Below are 19,171 nucleotides of genomic sequence, written 5' to 3' on the forward strand. Positions count from 1 at the left end.
TTCATTCATTCATTCATTCATTCATTCATTCATTCATTCATTCATTCATTCGTATTTACTGAGTGCTTACTGTGTGCAGAGCACTATACTAGGCGCTTGGAAAGTACAATTCGGCAACAAATAGAGACCATCTTTACCCAACAACGGGCTTACTGTCTCAAACACGACTCTCGTCCCACATGGGGTTCACCTTGAACTAGGGAGGGTGAACAGGCATTTTACCCCCATTTTACAGATGAGGATAATGGGTATACAGAGGTCAGGTGGCTTAGCCTAAGGTCACCCAGTAAGTTGATTATGGTATTTGTGAAGCGCTTACTATGTGCCAGGCACTGTTAGCGGCAGAGCTGGGACTAGAACCCAGGTCTCCTGATTTCTAGTCTCACGTTCTCTCCGGTAGGCCACGCCGAGATTCTCTTCCTTTACTCGATGGCAATGGTTTTGGGTTCTTTTAGATACTCAAGGAAAATGGTCTGTTAAAAATATCATCTCTAATAATTCTCTATACTCCAGAACATTTCATTAGTTCAGTTCATTTAACAAAGAATAACTTGGATAATTATTCAGTTTAAAATGATAAAACTTGACTTTTTTTTTTAAAGAGTCACTGCAATGTGAATGAAAATCAACAAAAAAGACGCAGCCAACTTTCCGGCCAGCCACTGACCCGTTGGCGGTCACTTACGTTGTTGAGCTGTGGCCACGGCAGCGATGCGACAGGGAGGCCCATGCGTTCCTGGATCGGATGCTATGCTGGTACCGGCATCATTATCGCTGTCAGAAGCCATGGCAAAGGGCAGTGCTTCAAAATTAGCACTTATTTCTTCAGCAAGGTCAATGCACAAGTCAGCGGCATTCCGGTGGGCCTGACCTTCAGCATAGGCGAATTGGCGAGACCCAAAATTTGCCCGGATTTTAGTGTTCTGAAAAGGAATTCCAGAAGAAGAACTCTCACACTATTGTAACCCGTCTGGCTAAACTCACTGCGAAATTCTGAAAAACAATAATGTGCAGCATGGGACAACAAGAGAGACAAAAAGTGCTCTCTGTAATTACGTTTTTTGGTGCTTAAAAGTTCTACTATTATGCACAGTCAGCTCCTGAATATTTCATCAGCTGTGATCCTACCTTCTCTCCAACCTTGCCTATGCCTCGGCATCCTCAGACCACAGTAGTAAAACTTTCTACAGACTTCACTGACGAGCCCTTCCTCCCTCTTTTGGCCCTGGGTCTGCCTCTCCTTTCTGCTCAAGCTGCCTCCCAAGCATCCTGCCCATTTTGATTTTATTAGATTTTCTGTATAATCCATATCAATTCTCCTCTGCACTAGCTTGGATATTTAATAGTCAAATATAAGCGCCAAATGAATATGATCTATTGACATAAGTGCTGTTACGCAATAGTGACTTAAACCATTATTTATCTAAAGGCTGTGGGGGATAGTGAGAGAAATTCTATATAGGCATACTTCAATATATAAGGGAAAGTGACGTGAAACTGAAACAATTTACAGCAAGTTTTAATTTGCCACAGGCCCAATAACATAAGTAGGGGTTTCATTCCTGATGAAATTCCTCAGAAACATTTTCTAAATAACTGCTAAAATAGTAAATTAAAACAACTACAACCATATTACAGTATCGGTCTGACTTTGACTGTCTGACTGACTCGCTGGTGGCTGGATTTCTTTCCTAGTTGGCTGCCTGCCTACCTGGCTGGCTAGCTGTTCATACTCCAAGGAGATTTTCAAGAGAACTAGGTAAAAACTGGAAGCCTTTCCTGGCACAAAACTAACCCTACTACTGACACATGCCTGGAAGCCTTTATCTGAATCTGCTCTGGATTAGATCGCACATAATCCTGGGAGTTACACTGAAAAAACAACTATGTGACACAAAATCATCCACAAGTCTTGGAATGCTGCAGGACTTAATTCCTTCCATTTTAAAACAAAGGGCCATCAGTTTTCCCAAAACAAACACACTTCAGTAGAACTCTGTTGGTGACCTAGGGATTGTTCTTATTTTAAGTGGTATTTGTTGAGCGCTTACCCTGGGTCAGACACTGTACTGAGTGCATACTCTAGTTGATGAGAACACAATATGATGTTAAAAAACGTCATGCTTATGAGTGTGGCATTAATGAAGACTTGTATAACCCTAAGCGAGCTTTTCTTAAGGTGCAGTTTGTCAAGAATGTAACACTCCCATTAGAAAAGAACTTACTGTAGTCCTGGTGGTACCATAAAATGAATGAAAATACAAGGAACACATTTAATCACTAGTGAAACAACAGTTTCATTCTAGTAATGTACGTCATCTGCACCAGGTTTTCTGCGCTACATACATTTCATAATTATGACAAGATGAAAAGGAACCAAAGGACCTGCCTTCTTCTGAATGTGGACCACGGGCCACATCCCACCAGAGACGTCCTCCAGGTACGGTCCAAGGCGCTGTCCGCAGTAGGTGAAATATACACGGCCTTTTGCTGGCTGCCCCGGAGGAGGGGGGGTCCCCTCAGTTCTTTCCCAGCCGATTCCCGCCACATCACCTGCACAAAATGCCACAGAAGAAACCACGACAAGTTTTTAGGTGGCCGTTTCTTAACCTGATGAATAAATTGCAAATATAGACCTATAGACATATAAAGAGACCTTCCTGACAGTGACAGTTGTCTAATGAGGGAGAACTCTGCTAAGAAAATAGGATCTAATTCATCTGCCTGAGTAGAAAAGAACAAAACGATGGACTAAACTCTCCAAATTATTTCCAGCTTGAATATTCTGTTACTTTCAATGTAAAAATAATTAGCTTAATCGTATGGATCCAAAAATTCATTCAACAGTATTTACTGAACGCTTACTGTATACAGAGCACTCTACTAAGCGCATGGGGAAGAAGACACATTCCCTGCTCACCACAAGCTTAACTGGACCTCTGTCACATTCTCTGGTTAATGAACTTTGTCATTTAATGGACATAAATGTTAGAAAATGCTCACAATTCAGCCTTAAACTTCCTTGACCAAATTTCGTCCTCACTCTCCTAGTTACGTGCCACTGCATATGCCAAAACAACCTCATGCCTCCTAGGTTATTCATAACTTTTTGAGAACAAAGCAACTGAAGGTTGCTACCTGTTGGTATGAGTCTGTGGCACCATTTAATCTCTAAATAGAAACTTTCTCCCAAAGTCACCGTAGCTGCTTTTTTTTTTTTTTTTGCAATTTTTTAAAAAACTAAAATGCCTAATGAGTTGAGCTACGAAAATGACTCACTTAACTTTTTAGAAGACATAGGGTAGTTCTTAATTCACACTTTCTACATGTGTGGAACTTGTTTTTCTAAGTGTTCTTTTTTGAAAACTACACTCCCCCACACGAATGAATGCCTGATGAACTGCCATCACAGCAGCAAGAAACAAACCTCTTGCTTTGCTCAGGGAATCCGACAACGTAAGCAAAATGGAACCCATCAATTACCAACTCTTGGCTCCCTGAGGTAACTGTTAAACTAACAGGGTTACTTGGAATGAGCTAGAGAGTTTTCTCGAGGGATGTTTTCCACCTACTTTTTCACAAAAAGAAAAATGCTCCGTTCTGAATATTACATTTAAAATAATTTAGATGAGGGCCAGAGAATTACAGAAAGGAGATGGGAAAATAAGCTGCCCTTACCTGGTGAAAGAGTCACATCTAACCGGACACTCTTCCACTGTAGTAAACTGGAGCCATTGTAGTGCACGGCTCGGCCATTACTAGGAATAGAACAAAAAATACATGCAAACAAGCAAAGTTAAATATATAACTATAATTCAGGCAAGAAGTAAAGATGTTTTTATCTCAAAGCCTGTATCCAGGAGCAGTGTGGCTTAATGGAAAGAGCTCAGGTCAGGGAGTCAGAAGAACTGGGTTGCAATCCTGGCTCTGGCAGCTGCCTGCTGTGTGACCTTGGGCACGTCACTTAAGTTTTCTGTGCCTCAGTTTCCTCAAGTGAAAATGGGGAATCACCGCCTCTTCTCCTTTCTACTTAAGACTGTGAGCTCCATGTGGGACAGGGGCTCTTTCCGACTTAACTTGCATCTCCCTCAGCGCTTAGGGAAATCACCGGCCGTTATGTGTGCTTGACACATAGGAAGCACTTAATATAATAATAATAGATAAAATATCAAGATTCTTCCTCCCCCGGAAGTACCCCCACCAAGACAAACGTTTCGATTCCTTCAATTTTACTGTTAGACACTACTGTGTTACTTTCAGGGACAGCCTGAAGTCACCACTTACTTGTGGAAGAGACAAGTGCCGACGGGGTTTGTCCAAGCTCCATCTCTTTTCTCTGCATCGGTAGCAAAGCCAAACGATACAATTGGGCCAGTGTCATCATCCGAATCTCCATAGGAAACAGTTTCGATCTCCCAGTAGAACGATGGGGCCTGGGGAAAGTTAGACAGCACTGATGATGAGGTTCGATTGCGTTATCCTTCCATTTACTTTGTCAGATTTTTCAGTAAGCGGAAGGTGGGGGGGTCGGGGGGAAGAGGGTGTTTCTCTCGGTGCCTTACCTGGATGGGAAGTGGTGAGGTGGCATAGATAAATGTACCCCGAGGCAGTCCCCCTCCTGCACTGGGGTCAGCTAGAAAAGTCACTGCAGTCAGGTGTGACGAAAACATGCAGGCTCGCACGGGGGGGAATACCCGAGACGGGCTCCAAGTGATCTCCTTGGGCTGCGGGAGGGAACAGAAAACCTCTTTCCATGAGACCGCCTCCTAAATCCATTCAAATGGTCAATTGCAAGACTCCTGTGGGCAGGGAAAATGTCTTGTGCTTCTGTTGTATTTTCCAAGGACTTGGCATACTGCATCACCTTCAGCAGGTGCTCAATATATACCACTGCGACTATTAAACAAGGGCATTTCTGCTGCCACGGGGCCATTACATGACATTTGGAGTAACAGTGTGGTGGCCGAAATGACTTTAACATCCCTTCTCATGGCTCAAATATTAGAAACTTTTTGTTTTACACCCTCCCTTTTAAATTTTGTAGAAAATGTAATCTCTTAACTTTCCACTCAAATAATCCTTTATGGAACAATTTCCCAAGAATGTGTCTCAATTCTTCTGCAGCCTAATAATATTTTCTTCCGGCAAAATTTTTGGTGGCAATGAATTCCATATACTTTGATCGATCAATGGTATTATTGAGATCTTACTGTGTGCAGAGTACTGTACTAAGGGCTTGGAAGAGTACAGTGCTACAGATTAAATAGACAGGATTCCCACCCACAAGGAGCTTATAGAATAGAAGGGGAAGACAGGCATTAAAATAAACTACAGCTGGATTAATGTCCGCCTCCCCTTCTAGACTGTACGCTCATTATGGGCAGGGAAGATGTCTGCTCATTCTCTGTATGGGAAGCAGCATGGCCTAATGGCAAGAGCCCGGGCTTGGGAATCAGAGGTCATGGGTTCTAATCTCGGCTTTGCCACTTTCTCCTGTGTGATGTCGGGCAAGTCACTTCACTTCTCTGTGCCTCAGTTACGTCATCTGTAAAATAGGGATAAAGAGTGTGAGCCTCATGTGGGATAGGGTCTGTGTCCAGCCTGATTACCTTTCATCCACCCTAACGCTTAGAACAGTGCTTGGCACATAGTAAGCTTTCAACAAATATCATTATTATTATTTTTACTCACCCAAGCACTTATTACAGTGCTCTGCACATAGTAAGTGCTCAATAAACACGATGATTTGATCTGCATATTAGTGCTATCGGGCTCAAGGTTGGATGAATATCAATATGTTTTTTATGTGCACAGATCCAAGTGCAAAGGATTCAGGAAGGAGGGTGAATAGAAAAAGTGAGAGCTTAGTAAGGGAAGGCCTCTTGGAGGACAGAGGAGTTTAGTAAGGCTTTGAAGAGTGGAAGAGTGCTTTCTGGGTGGGTGAAAAAGGACTTTCCTTTCATTGTTTTGAATCTATCTCCTTCCAACTTCAACAGATATTCTCCCTAGTTTGGGGGGTTGTAGGATTAAGTGTATAACAATTCCCTTATACTCCATTTACCCTTTTTTCATGAATCTGCAAACTTTGTCATGTTCCTTCTCAACCTTTGTCTTTACAGAGTGACAAGGACTAACCTCCAATGTCTCCCTTTTTAATCTGTTGGAAATATCCACTTTTTTGAGCATGGACCTACTTCAATAAAACCATGCCAAAAGAAAAGATACAAGATAGGATTCAGGAGATGCCTGATTTTGCTTCTCCGAGGGCACATGAATCACTTACCTGTCTCCGGTCGGCTTGGAGTGGTGGGGGAGGGGGTCGAGCACAGTCTCGGTACAGCATCCTCAACCTTTCACACTGTACTTCTACAACCATGTGCCGCTCCCCTAGAACGGTACAAATCAAATCAATGAAATCCACCACCTCAGATCCCAACTCAAACCTCTAAGAGGCCCCGACTTCTACAAGGAGCCAGTAAATGTTTTTAAACCACGACAAAAGCCAAAGAATCCCCAACAAATCAAACACATACAATGAGATCCCTGCCTAACCATGATTGGGTAAGCATGGGCTGGGAATGGTCAGGGAAAGTGAGGATACAAACACTGATTTACAAATTTCTCAGGTTTCTGATACTATCGGCACTCTTTTCAACAGCCGGCTACAGTTATTTATGCTATGATATGGTGACTGTGTACTGTCTGTCTCCCCCGATTAGACTGTAAGCCCGTCAGAGGGCAGGGACTGTATCTGTTACTGATTTGTACATTCCAAGCGCTTAGTACAGTGCTCTGCACATAGTAAGCGCTCAATAAATACTATTGAATGAATGAATGAATGAAGAACGTAGGATAAGGAAAAAATCATGTTATGATAAACACTGATTCAAAGGAAACTAATTGGAGGTGGGGATAGATGGTTTCAATAAATATTAATATAAACTCCAGCACAAGTAGAGGAAAAAAAAAGAAAGGACTTAAAAAGATTTCTAGTCCTTCCTCAATTTGTGAAAGACCCTAGGCTAGTGTGTTACGGACATGATAATCTGATCGTAGACCATAAAAAAAATCCTCTATAACTCTATTAGGGCCAAATTTATGCTGGGTGTCCTGCAAAGATCTGTACTGGGTTCCCTTCTTGTCACCTTATACTCATTCCCTTAGGGAACTCAGTCACTTCCTTGGCTTCAACTACCATTTCTAGGCTGATGATTTCCAAATTTTACTCACTACTCCTGATGAGTCTCCCCTTCTCTACCTTCTCACATTATCTTTCTCCAGGACAGCTCTACTTTGATACCCCGGCAGCACCTCTAGCTCATGTCCAAAACTGAAATCCTCCTCTTCTCTGAAGCTCTCAATCTTGCCAGTATCCTCAACTCCTTCCTGTCTTTCAAATCCACATTCGGTCTGTCACCAAATGCTGTTGGTTTTATCCCCACGACATCTCTAGGATATGCCACTTTCTCTCCATCCAAATGGCCGGTACTTTGGCCCAGACACTCGTCATATTTCGGCTTGAGTGTGCCTCAGCCTCCTCGCTGATCTCCCTGCTTCCCATCTCTCCCCACTCCATACTTCACTCTACTGCCTGGATCATTTTTCTAAAATGTTGTTCTGCAAAAGACTTCTGACTCCTCAAAAACTTCAAAGAGTTGCTCATTCCTCTCTGTAACAAGCAGAAACTCCTGACCTGCATCAGCACCCTGCCTCCTACTTATCTGTTCTTCTTCCACTAGACCCCATCTTGTCATCTTCCTTATTCTCAAGCCAATCAACTCACTGTGCCTCTTTCATCTTTCTCACCCAGCCTTTTGGCTCACACTCTCCCAGCTGCATGGAGCTCCCTTTCCTTTCATATTCAACACAGTCCACAGCTCTCCCCATCTTCAAAGCCCTTTGGAAATCACATCTTCACCAGGCCATTCCTGATTAATTTCTAATCTCCCTATTTTGCATCCCCCATTTTCCACTCAAAACCTTAGTGAAGGCACATCTCCTCCACGAGACCTTCTCTAAGCCCTTTTTTCCTTTTCTTCAGCTCCTTTCTGTGTCACCCTGACATTCTTCCTTAATCCATCTTACCTCCCAGCCCCACAGCACTTACGTTCATATTTGCAATTTATTCATTCATATTAATACCCTTCTCCCCCTCTACACTTTCAGCTCATTGTGGGCAGGGAATATGTCTATCAGATTGTACTCTCCCAAGTGCTTAGTACAGTGCTCTGTATACAGTAAGCACTCAATAAATATGATTGTCTGAATGACTGACTTCAGGGCTTCTGCACCACTTAATTAAAAATACTCTCCACCTCCTGTAGCATTTACACGCATAATATATAATCCACTCTTAAATACTCATTTCCTCTTATCTATGTTTATTGTCTATGTCCCCATCTAGACTGTAAATTCTTTGACGGTGGGGATTATGTCTATTAGTTCTGTTGCATTCTCTCAAGTACTGGGTTCTGCAGTACAGTAGATGCTCAATAAATGTTATTGATTGACAAACGGCTAGTTTCTATTTTAGTTGTCAAATAAAGGCAATCAATCAGTTGTATTTATTGCTCTGCTGCACACAGTAAGCACTCAATAAATGATTGAATGAATGCATGAATGAATACTAAGTGCTTGGGAGAGTGGAAAAATAACAGCGTTGGCAGGCATGTTCCCTGCCCTCAACGAGCTTATGGTCTAAGAGGGGAAGAAACTGCTATAAATAAATTATGGATATGTACATAAGTGCTCTGGGGCTGGTCTTACCCTATCCACTTTACCCTTAAATCAACTAAAGGGCACCAACAGAATACCTAGACTAATGCTGAGGATACCTAGAATTTGTGTTTTTCAGGAAATAAAGACCTTGTCTCACATGAAGGGAAACAGTTAATGCTTTGCTTGGCTATCCTGATTATATTAACACAAATAAAATGAGAATCATGTTGAGCACTAACCTGGGCTGCATTCCTGTGCAACCAGATTAAGAACTTCAACAGCAGCTGGACATTGCTGTATGAATTCTTCACAGAACAAGCTGTCTTCTAAAAGCTGGGCCATTACCAGACATGCTCTATTGTTAAAAGACATTAACGAATGTTTCAAAATTCTTGCTGTGGCTTTTATTACATTATACACAGTTTCAAATACTGCTGCTTCTACATCTATACTTGCATTCCACTCCCCACTCCTCATGATTTACTCAACTAGATTGGTTGCGATACCCATAAAATTCTCACTGACTGCATGCGCACAGAATTTACTGATGTTAAACAGCACAGCTTGTTGAGGAACAGGAAAAACAGGGTAAAGCCAATCTAGGGAGACCCGAAAGAACCACACTCAAAACTAACCCACTTATTGAGGAATAACTACACTCAATGCCAACACAGCCCCGTGATGTCCGCAGAAGTGCTCGGGGCACTCGAGTTTAAATAAGGCTTGGTTGCAGTGAACTTTGAAGGCAGCTTGCAGTGTATGGAACACATTTACAAGGCACAGCACATCGTATTACTAATACAGATAATTACGGTATTTGTTGAGCGCTTACTATGCGCCAAGCACCGTACTTAGCGCTGGGGTGAATATGAGCGGACAGAATCGGACGCCATCCCCGTCCCACACGGGGCCCCATAGTCTTAATCCCCATAACTCAACTCCGTCTCAGTTTAACCTTGATTCTAAGTTTGGAACGGACGCCTCGTGAGACAGCTCCGACAGCAGAGAGACACTCACCTTGTCCTGATTTCAGCAAGGAGTCGAACCACTGCCATTACTGGAGTTGAGCCATCTCCTGTTGCAGGAAGTGAGGTATGAATAGAGAGACTTCCCTCCTGAGGAAGCAACATGGACTGGACTGCCTGTACTACCTTCTCAGTAATGGACAGTTTATGAAGAGGCAATGCCTGATGGTGGTGGTGGTGGGGGGGCACGGCAAAAAGTTAAATTCAAGTAGTTAGTTTCTAAGAAATGAGGGTGTTATTATTCGGAGAGTTAATTCTTACATTGCACATCATAAAAACAACACCATACACAGAAAAAAATCGCCAACCAAATTGAAGCAATAAAAACATAATATGCTATGGAACATCCTTCAGTACAGAGAAATGAATTTTATGTTATTTCGATGAAAGCTTTCAAACATTGCTGGGAAATGTTCCAATCCAAGATGCACAAGTCATTTAAAATATATTAATGAATTTTACATATCACAGATACATATTTCCATTGGCTTACATATTTTATTATCATACGATTACCATTTAAAGTGACAATAAATGATGGATTTAAAAATGGTCTTACCTCGGACCTAGGAACACAGAGTCTAGATAATGGAATGGTCAGTGTGTCTGATGCTTGCGAGGTCTTCCTACAGTCTATAGGTGGAAATTTGACAGTGGCTATACCTTCCTGTTCATTAATTGATGCCACAATTCCAATGCTTCCTGATATTCCTCTTCCTAAAACCTACAAAAGACATTGTTTAGCGTCAGAAGAAAATCCTCTAGGCCCACCTGACCTTTGTGGTAAATGGAAGGAAAATTTCATGCACTTCTGGGGATACCTCCATCCAGAGCGGACCAGGTACGGCACTGCAACTGTGGCCGGATCCGTCTTAATCGACCGTGTAACCACTTGGATAGCAAAGCGGTCGCCGGGTCAAATAAAGCCCGATTATTTCCAGTCCGCTAACTCTGGCCCATGCAAATGCCTACTTTTTTTAAGAGAAAAATTTAAAAACCCTTTGAACGTCAATTGAGAGGCATGAACACCCATCATCCATTAGACAGGATTCATTCTACAGAGAAGAGATCAGTGGCAGAGCTGGGGCCAGGAGGGCACGGTATCCTCATCGCCTCCGGTTCCAACGCCTATGCTTTGTCCTTTCATTGCCAGATTCTGGTTTAGGACACTGACCCTGCGGGTCCGCATGTTTCTAAAAAGATTACTTTAGGGACGAAAATGGGCTAAAAATTACCTGAACTTCAGACCCTATCTTGATTGTCTCTTTAAAGCCGCCAAGTGCACACAGTGCAGCCACTGCCTGTCGGGCAATTCTCTGTAGTTTAGCAAGTTTCCTTCCGCTGCTGCTTCCGTTCTCCAAGATGCTCTCGGCGTATTTTCCCAGTTGTGGAATGTACATCAGTGCTTGAGAGAGAACCTAAATATCCAAAAGCAGACAAGTCTAGCGGGGGATTTTTTTTTTTTTTTGAGATTTTACACAAGGAAGTTAGACTCCAGGGAGCTTTTTCCCTGTATAACACCCAATTGTTTTACTAAAAATTCAAAAATGAACTGTCTCTAGTCTGCAGGGAAACTAAAGCCAATTTGCACAGTGGTCTGCACATAGTAAGTGCTCAATAAATACCACTGAATGTATTTGGACTATTTTTATCTTCATGGAATAATAATAATAATGACGGTATTTGTTAAGTGCTTACTATGTGCCAAGCACTGTTCTAAATGCAGAAGTAATTAGGTTGTCCCTCGAGGGACTCACAGTCATAATCCCCATTTTACAGATGAGGTCATTGAGGCAAAGAGAAGTGAAGTGAACTTGCCCAAAGTCACACAGCTGACAAGTGGCAGAGGTGGGATGAGAATCCACGATCTCTGACTCCCAGTGATCCACATGGGGTGCGCGGTAAGGGATCACAGTCACCTACATCAATATGCTCAGGCTAGTGGGTTGGCCTTGCCTATAAATAATGTTGTTTTTTATTTTTTTAATGGTGTTTGTTAAGCGCTCACTATGTGCCAGGCACAGTATCCCAGCTCTGCCACTTGTCAGCTGTGGGACTGTGGGCAAGTCACTTCACTTCTCTGTGCCTCAGTGACTTCATCTATAAAATGGGGATGTAGACTGTGAGCCTCACGTGGGACAACCTGATTACCCTGTATCTCCCCCAGCGCTTAGAACAGTGCTCTGCACATAGTAAGCGCTTAACAAATACCAACATTATCATTATTATTATTATTATTACTAAGTGCTTGGTAGATACAAGCCAATCAGGTTGGACACAGTCCATGTCCTTCGTGGGGCTGCCGGTCTTAATCCCCATTTTACAGAGGAGTTAACTGAGGACCAGAGAAGTTAAGTGACACGCCCACGGTCACACAGCAGGTACAGGGTGGAACCGAGATTAGAATCCAGGTCCTCTGACGCCCAGGCCCGTACTTTTTCCAATAGACCATACTGCTTCTCAATGGTTCCCTTAAATAAACAGGAACACCTAAAATCCACTCCTCCTTGCACTGAGCACCTTCTGAACACTTAAATTCCAGAGTGCCGGAGTTCATTCCGTGGACAGGTACGACTTAAAAGTTTCCCTTGGGGATCTGCCGGTTCCTTAATTAGGTGGTGTTTGGAATGGCAAATTTATCCCTAAATAATCAGTAGGAGATCTGGAAGGGAAGAACTTGGTGCGGAACTTGGTGCCTACCTTTTCGGCAGTTGTCGTCCATATCTGGGCTGCATTGGATTCGGGAGCCATCAGTAAGCTGTGCAGCAGAGCGATCACTTCTGCTGCCATACTGTTTGCCACGTGACCACTGATGAAAGGTCGGACCGGGTCTGTCCTGTATGCAGAGAAATCAGTAAGATCATTGACTGTCCATACGTTTTCGGTACGGAAGCTACGGTTGCCGTGCCGTCACACCACAACGTGGAACATTCCTTAAACCTTAGTAAACACGGACGATCGGTACGAAAATAAAGAAAAGCAAATTCCACTAACAAAGGAAAGCAAGATAGATTATCACAGGAGAGGTGTTGCCCAAGTCCCTCTAGACTGTGAGCTCGTTGTGGGCAGGAATGTGTCTGTCGTCGTACTTTTCCAAGTGCCTGGCACAGTGCTTTACACACAGTAAGCGCTCAATAAATACAACTGAATCAAAGAATGAAATACCAGACTGATTCTTCTCATACCTATTCCCGATATCTGGAGAATGCTCTTATGGGTTGAATACCGGTGTACTTTGCCCTTAGTTCTCATTTCAAACGGGAAAAGGAGTAATCTCGTAGGGCAATTAAAACAAGACCATTTAAAATAATAGTAATAATCATGGGAGACTGGATAGAGAATGGGATTGGGAGTCAGAAGGTCACGGGGTCTAATCCCGGCTCTGCCACATGTCTGCTTTGTAACCTTGAGCAAGTCACTTCACTTCTCTGTGCAAAATGGAGATTGAGACTTTGAGTCCCGTGTTGGACAGGGATTGTGTCTGACCTGATTTGCTTGTATCTACTGCAGCGCTTAGTATAGTGCCTGGCACATAGTAGAGGTTTAACAAATACCACAATTATTATGATTATTAAAAATTTCCTCCTGCCTCCAGGACATCTTTCCTTGGATGCCCCACTGGCACTTCAAATTCAACATGACCAAAACTGAACTTCTCATCTTTCCTCCCAAATGCTCACCTCCACCTAAATTTCTCATCACGCTCTCTCTTTTATTTATTCATTCACTCAATCGTATTTACTGAGTGCTTACTGTGTACAGAGCACTCTACTAAGCGCTTGGGAGAGTATGATACAACAATCAAGTCACTTTCCCTGCCCACAAAAAGCTTACAGTCTAGAGGAGGGGAGACAGACATCAATACAAATAAATAACATATGTGTACCTAAGTGCTGTGGGGCGGGGAGGGGGATAAGCAAAGGGAGCAAGTCAGGGTGAAACAGAAGGAAGTGGGAGATGAGGAAAGTGGGGCTTAGTCTGGGAAGGCCTCTTGGAGGAGATCGGCCTTCAATTCGGCTTTGAAGGTGAGGAGATTAATTGTCTGTCGGATTTGAGGAGGGAGGGCATTCCAAGTCAGAAGCAGGATGTGGGCGAAGGGTCTGCGGTGAGACAAATGAGGATCGAGGCACAGTAAGAAGGTTAAATAAAATAAATAAATGATGGCATTTAGCGCTTACTATGTACAAAAGAACTGTTCTAAGCGCTGGAGAGGATTCAAGGTGATCAGGTTGTCCCACATGGGGCTCATGTCTTAATCCCCATTTGACTGATGAGGCAACTGAGGCACAGAGAAGTGAAGAGACTTGCCTAAAGTCACACAGCTGACAAGCGGCTGAGTTGGGATTTGAACCCATGACCCCTGACTCCCAAGCCCAGACTCTTTCACTGAGCCACGCTGTTAGAGCAGTGAAATGTGCGGGCTGGGCTGTAGTAGGAGAGCAGTGAAGTGAGGTAAGAGGTGCCAAGGTGATTGAGTGTTTTAAAGTCAATGGTGAGGAGTTTTATTTGATGTGGAGGTGGAGAGGCAACCACTGGAGTTTTTTTGAGGAGTATAGTGCTCTGCACACATGAGCACTGAATAAATCCCACTGGATTAAATAATCGATAGCCCACCGGAGGAGTCCGTCTAAAAGCAGCGTGGGGAGTCTCTACCTTGCAAGTTCAGCGTTCCTCTCCCGGCAAATTGAAGTTTGAGCAGTTTTCTTTTTGTCACCCGTGGAGAGTCCACTCGTGGTCTCCGGGCTGACCGTTTCTACGGGTGGCCCAACACTGACAATGAGCCCTGACTGGGCCCACTTGGTTGCCTTGCGAAGAGCAGCCGCAGCCTCTTCTGTAATAACTTCACAGCAGCCACCCTGAGAAAGAAATATTGAAGTGATTCACGATGCTGTTAATTATCTCAGTCCACATACTATTCATTAACATTCTCACACTTCTAATTACTGCCAGACTATAAATAGTCTGAACATTTTATATTCAGCAAATCAGATACTTTTCACTGTCCTGGAATTTTCGTTTTAGTATCAACAGTACATCCTATTTGATTGGTTTTCTTAAAATACTTGCAATTAAAAGCTACTCAAAATGACTTGCAAATAATCTTGAGATTCCATGTTAAATAATTAATCTTTTCTTCTCCTGCATTAATAAAATAGAGACGGCTGCAGATCGAGGAATGACATGCAATGGATTTTTTTTTAAAGGACAGGCTTCTTTTTGAGACCTCTTACCTTAGTCATATCTCGATCCATTTTCACTACTTTCTCCATGTTGGCACCAGTGCCAAGTCGGAATGGCCGCCCTTCCGAGCTACTACATAGAAAAAGCAGAAAAGGAGACTGTTATGTGCCCAGTAAATGTGGCTACCTGTGAGGAAAATTCCAAGGATTATAAAGCCGCCGCTGGATATTGAAAAAAGCACTTGTCATCCCAGGAGCCGTAGAAAGCTTCACCAGGTTGATCACAAGAAATGATCTATTGAAGGGCAGCAACTTAGCAGTGGAACACAGAGGCACTTTCAGTTGTAAAAACAATATGGAATCATTCACAAGAACATCATTTAAGCCGTAGATGACGGTGAACTGGGAGAAAAGGATTAAATTCCCAATTTGGCAAAGACAGTCAAGGCAGAGAACGGAAAATTCCTATCCTACAGTATCACCTGGATATTCAGGTTCTCTCTTTGGTTCTGCCGTATATCTCACAATTGGGACAATCTGCAGAAGGCATTTTGGAGAATGGAAGCAGCAACAAACGCCCTTCCAAGAACTGTTCATTTGAGAAAAAAGGGACGATGTAGGCCACAATTTTTTTTTGAATAACAGGACTGCATTGTTATAATCTAGAATGTCTTATTTAAAAAATCCTCAAAAATCTTCTCCCCTCCGATAAGACACCATCGTAGCACTCCAGCTCTAGACTCCCCTCCCAGAAACAAAAACAACTCTTAAGATGCTCTTCCATCAACGGCCTGGAGCACCAAAGCCTTAGAGATTTTCCTTTTGCATAATGAACTACAGCCTGACTGCACCATTCTAGATATAATAGGACTCACAGATAGGGCTTTAAGATTTGGTCACTGAGCCATACGCAGTTTTACTTCCTTGCTGAGGTTTTACACTGTTTGCTTAGTCTTGTATCTGTTATTGATAATGGGGTTTTACGGGTGTGTGTGTTTTTTGATTCCTTTTTAAAATCATTTTCTCATCAATTAATCAACAGTATATATTGAGTGCCATCTGTGTGCAGAGAACTTTATTGAGTGCTTGGGAGAAGATAATAGAGTTAGGCGATAAGGTCCCTACCCTCAGGGAGTTGTAGAGGAGACAGATGTTATTAATTAAAATAATTTGCAGATGGGAGGAAAAAATAAACTATTTGAGTCCTTGAACGCAGGAGAAGTACTCCTGTGTTTAAGTTCTCAAGTTCATGAGGACAAGAGTTAGGAATAGAGAAGATATGAATGTAAGTATTCCGGGAGGTTGTGAGTTCTTGTTCAGTTGGCACAGAAGTGCAAAAGCGGCAGGGAGGATGTAACTTGGGATTTCTGGAAGGGTTTGAGGCTGGAAAGATCTGTGGTCTGTTAGAATTCACCATTGACTTTAAAGTACTTAATCACCTTGCCCCCTCCTACCTCACCTCGCAGCTCTCCTACTACAACCCAGCCAGCACATTTCACTCCTCTAATCGCTTAGCTTCTCACTGTACCTCTATCTCGCCGCCGACTTCTTGCCCAGTCCTACCTCTGACCTGGAGTACAATCACTCATCCTATCCCGATTGGATTATTGAATCAGCCTCCTTTCTGCTCTCCCAACCTCCTGTCTCTCCCCACTTTAGGCTGTAACTTCACTCTGCTGCCCAGATTATCTTTCTACAGAAACATCCTGGGCATATCAACCGATCCCCCTCAAAAATCTCCAGTGGTTGCCTATCAACCTCTGTATCAAGCAAAAACTCCTCACTTTTGGCTTCAAAATTCTCCATCACCTTGCCCCCGCCTACCTCACCTCCCTTCTCTCCTACATCCCAGCCCGCACACTCCGCTCCTCCGTCGCCACTAACCTTCTCACTGTGCCTCATTCTCCCTGTCCCACTGTCGACCCCGGGCCCATGTCCTACCCCTGGCCTGGAACGCCCTCCCTCTTCAAATCCACCAATCACACTTCCCCCCTTCAAAGCCCTACTGAAGGCTTGCCTCTTCCAGGAGGCCTTCCCAGACTAAGCCCCCCTTCTCCTCAGCTTCCCCTGACCCCCTCATCACCCCCATTCACTCCCTTTGCTCTATTCCTACTCCCCTCCCCATGGCATTTGTGTATATATGTGCATATCTATAATTACATTTATTTAATGCCTTACTTGTTTTGATGTATATATCTATAATTCTATTTATTTACTGATGCCTGTTTACTTGTTTTGATGTCTGTCTCCCCCCTTCTAAACCGTGACCCGTTGTGGGCATGGATTGTCTCTCTTTTGCTGAACCGTACTTTCCAAGTGCTTAGTACCGTGCTCTGCACACAGTAAGCACTCAATAAATACGATAATGAATGAATGGAACACTTTCCCTCCTAATATTGATAACTGCTCTCCACTTCGACACCTTATTGAAGGCACATCACCTTCAAAAAGCCTTCCCTGACTAAGCTCTCCTCTCCTCCCACTCTCTTCTGCGCAGCTTACTTGCTACTTCATAATCATCCCTCCCATCCCCACTGCATAAATGTATATATCTGTAATTTATTTATATTAATGTCTGTCTCCCCCTTTTGACTGTGAGCTCGTTGTGGGCAGGAATGCGTCTGCTGCCATATTGTTCTCTCCCAAGCGCTTAGTACGGCGTTTTTCACACAGTAAGCGCTCAATAAATACAACTGAATGAATGAGTTTCGGCGGAGGGGAAGCTCCTGTCTGGGGAGGCGGGTGAGGGCAAAATGCTGAGAGTGGGAGAGATGAAAACAAGGCACAGCGTACAGGTCAGACTGAGAAGGGAGAAGTGTTGGGGTGGAGTGGGAGAAGAGAGTGGATAAGTAGGAAGGAGAGAATTGACTGAGTGCCTTAAAACAAATGGGTGGGAGTTTCTGCTCATTGCAGTAAGCTCGTCGTGGGCAGGGAACGGGTCTACCAATGCTTTTATGTTGCACTCTCTCAAGCCCTTAGTCAAGTGCTCTGCCCACAGTAGGTACTCAGTTAACAGGATTTACTGAATGACAGGTTGATGGGAGGTTTCTGAGTAACAGATGTGTACAAAAAAGACACTTTAGAAAAATGTGTTTAATATTTGTTACATGCCAGGCACTTTACTAAGCGCCGGGGTAGATACGCGTTAGGTTTGACGTAGTCCATGTCCCACGTGGGGCTCACAACCTTAGTCCCCATTTTATAGATGAGGTAACTGAGGCATAGAGAAGCTAAGTGACTGGCCTAAGGTCACAGAGCAGATATGTGAGGAGCAGGGATTAGATCGGGCAACCAATCAGATTGATCAAGCGTTTACGGTGTGGAGAGCACTGTACTAACCGATAGGGAAGTGACAATATAAGAGAGTTGATGGACATGTTCCCTGCCCACAGTGATCTTGAAGCAACAGAAGAGAGAAGTTTGGACTTGAGAGGGGGAGCAGCTAGACGAAGGAAGATCAGTGAAGAGGAGGATGTTGTTCCCTGCTCAGTTCTGCTCCCTATTTTCACCAAAACATTACCTCTAAAATGTACTGGGTCTAACTGAAGCTAGTAGTTTAGATAAATTAATGCCATTAAAAACGTATTTTGCTTTTATTCCGTTATTCTTTTTCCAAAGTCCAATATTTCAAATAAAACCAAGTTCTCAACAGCAACCCTCGATGATACTTTTAATTTACCTCAGTAGCGGCTGAAGGACTTCATGGGATGACTGATCCTCTCGCTTGTGAATAAAAATAGAAAGTTTACCATCGACTGCTTCACTCTCCTCTCCGGGATCTTTGTCTCCTTTTATGGAATTTTTTGGACTGGCTTTGGCCAAAGTGGTATCGGGTTCAGAAGCAGTGGGTGAAAGAACCGTCTGACAACCTTCAGACAAAATGCAAAGGCCAGTAAGAAATGATTCAAATGCTGCTCCTTTAAGTCTGTTCCCCCATACTTTGAAAGCTTTAGCAGTAGAATGCTTTCTCTCTTTTTCTGGCCCTTCCAATGCAGTAAGTACTACCATGGTTTCGGATAAGATAAAAATGGCATCCAGTGCAGTCAGTTCTTCCAAAATGTGGATTTGTATTACGTGTTTTGGACAGAACACTGACAGAGAAACCGGGAATACGCTTCCCACAAAGTGTACAAACTAGGGTAAAATGTGATTACAACATCAAAAAAAAAAAAAAAAGGTCGCGCCCATGTCCGCGGGGCCGATCAAGGTGTGCAAACTCTAGCGCTTAGTACAGTGCCTGGCACATAG

The 19,171-nt window shown here is 43.3% G+C and overlaps 1 protein-coding gene across 5 annotated transcripts in view; it reads right to left on the reverse strand.

The window, feature by feature from the left end:
• HECTD4 (HECT domain E3 ubiquitin protein ligase 4) overlaps positions 1-19,171 on the reverse strand; it is a 200,482-nt gene that overhangs the window by 45,023 nt on the left and 136,288 nt on the right. For all 5 annotated transcript variants that reach the window (XM_029055452.1, XM_029055434.1, XM_029055443.1 and 2 more), the window contains exons 37-50: positions 18,603-18,792; positions 14,975-15,056; positions 14,397-14,599; positions 12,444-12,579; positions 10,979-11,161; positions 10,303-10,467; positions 9,736-9,905; positions 8,958-9,073; positions 6,284-6,387; positions 4,563-4,724; positions 4,285-4,433; positions 3,679-3,758; positions 2,390-2,553; positions 686-923 (exon numbers count right to left, since the gene is read on the reverse strand). In XM_029055452.1, the coding sequence (XP_028911285.1) occupies positions 686-923; positions 2,390-2,553; positions 3,679-3,758; positions 4,285-4,433; positions 4,563-4,724; positions 6,284-6,387; positions 8,958-9,073; positions 9,736-9,905; positions 10,303-10,467; positions 10,979-11,161; positions 12,444-12,579; positions 14,397-14,599; positions 14,975-15,056; positions 18,603-18,792 (2,142 nt within the window). The remainder of the gene's footprint in view (positions 1-685; positions 924-2,389; positions 2,554-3,678; positions 3,759-4,284; positions 4,434-4,562; positions 4,725-6,283; positions 6,388-8,957; positions 9,074-9,735; positions 9,906-10,302; positions 10,468-10,978; positions 11,162-12,443; positions 12,580-14,396; positions 14,600-14,974; positions 15,057-18,602; positions 18,793-19,171) is intronic.

Source organism: Ornithorhynchus anatinus, chromosome 2 (assembly GCF_004115215.2).
Source record: "Ornithorhynchus anatinus isolate Pmale09 chromosome 2, mOrnAna1.pri.v4, whole genome shotgun sequence".
NCBI lineage: Eukaryota > Metazoa > Chordata > Mammalia > Monotremata > Ornithorhynchidae > Ornithorhynchus > Ornithorhynchus anatinus.